The following is a 7,186-nucleotide window of genomic DNA, read 5'->3' as shown; positions in this document are numbered from 1 at the left end:
GGTGGTGAAGACAAAAATAGTGAAAGAATTCAAAGGGGCATGGGATAAAAAATACTGTGGATCCCTAGGGACTAAAGGATGGAAATGAGAAAAGCATGCAGAGGGGTAACTTGCTGGTGTGGCATGGAGTCAGATCACTACCCTTAAATAATATGCCTTGCTGATTCTAATGCAACTGCAACATTGCTCCCCGCTTTGATGGCAGGGGGAAAGGGGAGTAGGATATAGACAACAATCAAGAGGACCCTGACTTCTACGGTCTGAGGTACTGATATGCAGACATAAGGGAAAAAGCACAGGTCTGCTTCTACAGCCAAGTCCATAATCAAAGCACATCAAGCAGCATTGCCTGAATTTTCAAGGAAGCTCATCACCCAGTAAAACATGTTGCTAGCTGCAATTTTTATGAGTATCATAAGGCTTGGGGATAACTGCATGGAGCAGCAGTTACTGCCCTTAAGAGAAACATGGGAATAACCTGCACAGAGTGTCAGATACTTGCCGGGCAGACTGGATGGACCATTTGGTCCTTTTCTGCTGACATTTCTATGTTTCTATGTGCTTCTAGTCTTGGCTTTAAGCTGGGAAAACTGCAGAACTGCAGCTTGTTTAAAGAGCTGCTCTAACTATGTGACTGCTGTATGGAGGGAGAGGGCTCAGTGACTCCAGAGCCCCAGGAATAGGAACCCACCTGCAGTTACAGATGGCACTGGCATGATACAGGAGAACAGAAATAGTTTCACAGAACTGTTAACACCTCACTGCGAGCCGGAGACACTCAGCAAGGGAATGCATCACTCTCCCATCTGTCGGTGAGACTGCACTGGCTAAGGTTAGAGGTGGCCCCCAATATGTCTCCCCCCCCAGAAGAGCACCAGCTGGCTACAGGCCGGGCAGCTTGGCCTCTCTCTCTCTCTCTTCTCTTTTGCATTGCTCCTGGAGAGAGAAAACAACCTCGGAAGATCAGGTTATAAACGTCCTCCTCTCCCCTTTGATGGAACTACAGTTTTTCGACCCTGCAACTAACTGGCTGGAGCCTCTGACACACAGAGTCCATCTAATGTACTTGGGAGTCGTTTACACATCGAACAGGACCAGGCAATCAGCAGATCAGCAGGGAGAGCACAGCCAAGATGGGAAATCCAATGGAAATGCTAGGTTAGCTGATTTGCAACTTTCTAAAACTAAATTGAAAGGATAAACCCTAAGGATTTAAATTCCAGATGTGTTGAAGACTTGTCCATATGTGGTAAAGTGTCAGAAACGTCTGAAACATACTTACACCACTGCATTTAATGCAACAGCATCTCCTACAATAATGTAAGTTGATGGCAAGTAGGAGGTAAAAGCGATCAAAAGTGAGGACATTTTTAAAGAACCTAGAAGGTGATGGATTTACCTCTGAGAAACTAAAGAGCCTGAGAGGGTCCGAGACTCAGAGGCACCCGGATCTGCTACCCTCATTCTCTAAAACCCAAGAAAATGCATTTTTACCTTGAACTCTCTTAAAGCAAGCATGGTCAAGTCTGATTTGTAGTAAGACAGACCCAGCAAACTGTTATGGCTCTTCCCCCCTTTCATCATTACTGCCCCAAATATAAATCCCTCCGTTACTGGCCTACAGTGGCCCATAGTCCGATTTGAGGGCCACCGTCTGTCTTGGTCCAGGGGCAGCAAGGGTTCATTCTGTACACTGACCAAAGAAAATAGTCAGACCCTTGGTTTTAAAGGCGGAAAACAATACATCTTTACTTGTGATGAGAAAAAACCTTGAATTCTGTTATAAGCTGCTGCCGGGGAAGGGTGGGGGTGGCTGTCAGTGCTGTCTGCCTGGCAGTGTATCCCCCTTCCCCCTTCGAGGAGCAAGGATCAGGCTCCAGAACCAAACTGGGGGCCCCCCTCGTGAGTCACTGGGGGCCCCCTGCTGCCACCTTCTTAAAAGCCTCCTGACTGTTAAGACGGCCTGAAATAGCAGTTGTCACTTTGCTGGCTGCATTGCTTTGATCTAACTTTGATTTTGCACCTCCAAACCTTTGAAACACTTCTTAGGTCGGAAATAAAACGCAGAACCCAAAGGAGGAAATCTTTAATGATTCTGTTGTTATCCGGCAATTGAATGACATAAATTAGCTTTCTAGCACTATAGTTTATATTAAACAGGAGGTTTAATCCTTCTGCTTCGGCAATGGTCCTCAATGGGAGGGGGAGTCTGGGAGGCAAAGCGTTAATCCCTCTGTATTGTACAGATTAGCAACTTTTAGCCAAAGATCTAATGGGGACCCTCCTCAGCTCATGGCTCTGCTTGGAGCTTAACCAAAATATGGTGGGGAAGCTGCTTTGAGGAATTTATATATTGAGCAGGATAGGAAGTGATCAGCAAGTGGATTGCCCAGGACAGATTACCACCAGGATCTGTTTCCAGTTCTCCAGAGGGAGGGGTGGAGAGGGATGAAAAACACTGGAGGAAAATGAAGGGCGGAGGTAAGTTTAAAGCCCAAACCAAGAAGAAGGAGTTGCCACTGTATGGCCAATGGCTTCAGCAGAGACCACAGGGGTTCCCATGTCTGGCTGGAGATGCCCACGCGATTCAGTGTTTAAGAGATCCATCCACCCCGTATGTGGCAAGAAACAAATTCACCCAAACCAAGATGCTTCACTGGGGAGAGGGAGGGAGGGAGGGGTATGGCATGCCCATTCTTCTGAGCTGAGACAGCCCCTGATGTCTCTCAAAACCCCATCTGCAGATGGGGCACCCAGGCAACCTCCCCATCCCGGGCTCCGCTTCTCTGCAGCCACACAGCCTGGGCATAGGTGCCGAGGTGCTGGGCAGGTCCAGTGGGAGGGATCAGGCCTCTCAGATCCCTCCTGGGAGACCCTTGCCTTCAATGCTAATTTCCCGCTCTCTTTTGCTCCTCGGCAGTCCTCGTCTCTAAGATGCTCCTTTGCAGCCAGCTTGTTGCTAGGCTACCAGAGCCTTCCCTGATGCTCCACTGGCCAGAGGCTCTTTCCTTCCAGCTTCTGACTGAAGTTTACCCAGAGAAAACTGGGTTTAAACTGCTGCTTGTTAATCTTCTTGATCGCAGGATATGATGCAAACTTCTTGAAAGTTGGCAGAAAATGACCCTAGTGGGAGAGATTCCAAGGCTGCATCTGACTGATGTGTGTTTCTGTGTCTGGGTGAAAGAGTGTACACCTAGTCTTTGGATTATCTATGGTTTTATTCCATTAGCTCCCACCCACCCCAATTAATTCCTGGGTAAAAAAAAAAGGTATGTGAGACCCTCCAATGAATCATGAATCAATCCTTGGAATTTGGAAGATGCCTGAGGTGAACCATTAACCCCTGGGTTTACAAAGATGCTTTAGACCTGAGATTAGAGAGATATCTGACACCCTGAGGTTGGATTATTAATCTCTGAGGTTAGAAAGGTACCTAAGACCCTGAAATGGATCTTTTATCCCAGGTTGTAGAGAGGTCATGAGATCCTGAGATGGATCATAAATCCTTGCAACTATGGATGCATCTGAGATCTTCTGGTAGATTATTAATCCTTGCGGTTGGGGAGGCACCTGAGATGCTATTACTTCTACTTCTTATCATTTCTATAACTCTACTCAGCATACACAGCACTATAGAGATGGATCACTATTCCCTGAGATGGATCATTAATCCCTGAGGTTAGAGAGACGCCTGAGACCCTGAGATGAATTATTAATCCCTGAGGTTAGGAACATGCCTGAGCCCTGAGATGGATCATTAATCCCTGAGATTAGAGAGGCTCCTGAGCCCATGAGATGGATCATTAATCCCCGAGGTTAGGGAAGCACCTGAGACTCTGAGATGGATCATTAATCCCTGAGATTAGGGAGACGCCTGAGCCCTGAGATGGATCATTAATCCCTGAGATTAGGGAGATGCCTGAGCCCTGAGATGGATCATTAATCCCTGAGATTAGGGAGACACCTGAGACCCTGAGATGGATCATTAATCCCTGAGATTAGGGAGACGCCTGAGCCCTGAGATGGATCATTAATCCCTGAGATTAGGGAGACACCTGAGACCCTGAGATGGATCATTAATCCCTGAGATTAGGGAGACGCCTGAGCCCTGAGATGGATCATTAATCCCTGAGATTAGGGAGATGCCTGAGCCCTGAGATGGATCATTAATCCCTGAGATTAGGGAGATGCCTGAGCCCTGAGATGGATCATTAATCCCTGAGATTAGGGAGACGCCTGAGCCCTGAGATGGATCATTAATCCCTGAAATTAGGGAGACGCCTGAGCCCTGAGATGGATCATTAATCCCTGAGATTAGAGAGGCTCCTGAGCCCATGAGATGGATCATTAATCCCTGAGATTAGGGAGACGCCTGAGCCCTGAGATGGATCATTAATCCCTGAGATTAGGGAGACGCCTGAGCCCTGAGATGGATCATTAATCCCTGAGATTAGGGAGACGCCTGAGCCCTGAGATGGATCATTAATCCCTGAGATTAGGGAGACACTTGAGCCCTGAGATGGATCATTAATCCCTGAGATTAGGGAGACGCCTGAGCCCTGAGATGGATCATTAATCCCTGAGATTAGGGAGACGCCTGAGCCCTGAGATGGATCATTAATCCCTGAGATTAGGGAGACGCTTGAGCCCTGAGATGGATTATTAATCCCTGAGATTAGGGAGACGCCTGTGACCCTGAGATGCAATATTAATCCTTGAGGTTAGGGAAGTGCTTGAGACCCTGAGATAAATTATGTGACTTTGTGACCCATCTTTGGAAGGGACCCACAGGTTATAGAAAACGAATGAATAAATTCAATTTTCAAAATTCTTTTGTTGGTCCAGCTAAAGATATCACAGCCCTCAAATCCAAGACTAACAGGAATCCAGAAATCCTCACTAAAAACTGCAGAGAAGGCTTTCTTATGTCGAGTGAAAAGGTAATTTGAGGATCAGGAATTTAAGGCTCCTCTGAAATCCAGGTAGCAAACCCATGTTACAGTTTTGTTACATTTTGGGTCGCACCTCGGGGTGCAGCACTTACATTTACTAATGTAGCCAAGCTCACAAATCCCAGGGACTCCTCATCCTGGGATGTCTGCTTGCTGCCGATTGCAGCCAGCGGTTCACGCTGCAGCTACCTCCGAGCCCGCGGAATCCCCCCTCTCCTCCCAGCCCAGATCGGCCACCTCTCCCGGGGAGCGATGGAGGGGTGGGGAGAGCAGCGCTCCTATGCCCGGACCGCCTGGGATCGCAGAGGCTCCGTCTCCCGCTGCGGTGCGATCGCTGCCAGCCAGCCTGACCGCCCCCTTCCCCCTCTCCACCCCCGGCTCCCACCACCCGGAGGCATGCAGACGGGAGAGCACCCCCCACCTGTCAACCTGATGGTCGGCTCCAGCGCCTTATAAACGAGCTCAGCAACCCACTCATGGACTAAAGTTAGCAGCCTCGGGGCTGGACAGCCCTGGAGACGAGCCCGGGATCGCTCCTTTCTTCAAGCCCCACTGACTAGGGATTGCTTAGATTTTAAAGCAAGAAGAAGCAACAGCCCAGCACCTGTTTTGCACGTTCCCTGCTTCTCTCCTCTGCAGCATCCCGGGATCCGGACTTTGCTCGGACATTGACTCTTCTCTCTCCCACATCTGAGAATCGCCTCCCAGACTGCCCGCCTTGCCCCGCATGGACCTGCGGATCTCTTTCTCCAAGAGTGTCCGGCTGCTCTCCTTCGATCCCTCCGGCCGCCTTGTGAAGCTTGCAGGGGCTTCCAGTCTCGGTCCGCCTTCTTCTTCTTCTTCTTCACAGAAGGTCCTCCTCCCTCCAAGCCAAGTCTTACTCTTTCCTTCACCCCTTGTGGCAGAGGCTCCCGGTCTGGGTGCAATGAATGGGACACTCTTCAACCGGACCGTGATGGAGGAAGGGGTCTACTCCAACCGGAGCCAGGACCTGGGGACCTTGATGGGCTGCTGCAACGAGACGGCCACCTCGGTGGTGACCAACGATGGAGGCTCCTTGATCTTAGACCCGGACGAAAGAAACCTCTTTGTCACCAGAGTGGTCCAGATTGCCGTCCTGTGCGTCCTTTCCTTGACTGTGGTCTTCGGCGTTTTCTTCTTGGGGTGCAACTTGCTTATCAAGTCGGAAAGCATGATCAACTTTCTGGTGAAGGACAGGAGACCCTCCAAAGACGTGGGTGCTGTCATAATGGGTCTCTATTGAAAAAGAAGGGGCAATGCAGTCTTGTGTTGCTCGGGAGAGTTGGCCACTGCCATCCTTGTTGGTCTGCGATGCCCAAAGTTGGCTTCTGTGGGTTCCTTTGACGGGAGTCTAAGAAAATTGTCCTGCTGTGCCCGTAAAGGAAAGAGACGTGCTCTAGGGTCTAGGGAATCGGATGAAAGTGGTTGCATGTCAAAATTCGTATTTTTTTCAAGTTTTGCATGATACAATGCCAAGAAAAAAAAAAAAAAGGAAAAATACCGTAAGCAAGCATCTGAAAAGATTGTAATTTTTTGTGCATTCAACGTGGCTAATGTTTTAACTTTTCAAAGAAAAAAAAAGATTCTGTGTAAAGTATGTTTTTGGGAGATGGAGGAAAAACTTCTAAAAGTTTGGTGGCTTTTATACTGCAAGGAAAGATTGCATGCTGGAAATTGTTTGCAAAGTCCTCTTATATCCGCTCAGACCGCAGACTTCTGACCTCAGAACGAACATTTTTATACATTTGCAGTTTTAAATGCATGGGTGATTTTTAATGCATTGAGTGCATTTTTATTTTTTAAATTTATTGATCCGTTTTGGCACTGTTTGTAAAAAAGATAAAAAAGCATGCCTGTTTTGTACCTAAGTAACCTTTGGAATGCTCTCAGTACCTTCGGATATTTGTTCTGACTTTTTTAAACCGTGGTGAGGAAAGAGGAAAGAGGAAAGAAAATTCCTGTTTTGAAAATCGTTTGCCGTCTCATTCTTTCCTTTGCAGAGATTTTAAATGGTTCGGCGTTTAATTTTACAGGCGAACTAACCATTCACAAAAAAAAAAAAAAATCACTTTCCTTCGATTTAAAAGCTTTAAATCGAAGGAAAAGGGTTTATTGAATTGTTTTAACAGCCAGCGACGCAGTGCAACCCAATCTACAATCATAATGGGACCCAGAGGGCAGTCAGATAAAGCAACCACTTGTAAAAGAACAAG

General features: G+C 47.7%; 1 protein-coding gene across 1 annotated transcript; it reads left to right on the top strand.

Annotated features, from left to right (window-relative positions):
• The first annotated feature begins 5,828 nt into the window (after positions 1-5,828).
• Positions 5,829-6,475, top strand: RPRML (reprimo like). Its single transcript, XM_029573820.1, has one exon. It carries the CDS (start codon positions 5,878-5,880, stop codon positions 6,214-6,216), a length of 339 nt encoding a protein of 112 aa, XP_029429680.1. The 5' UTR covers positions 5,829-5,877; the 3' UTR covers positions 6,217-6,475.
• The last annotated feature ends 711 nt before the right edge of the window (positions 6,476-7,186 follow it).

The sequence above is a fragment of the Rhinatrema bivittatum genome, chromosome 12 (assembly GCF_901001135.1).
Source record: "Rhinatrema bivittatum chromosome 12, aRhiBiv1.1, whole genome shotgun sequence".
NCBI classification, from domain to species: Eukaryota; Metazoa; Chordata; class Amphibia; order Gymnophiona; family Rhinatrematidae; genus Rhinatrema; species Rhinatrema bivittatum.
This window is presented reverse-complemented; position numbering and strand designations above follow the sequence as displayed.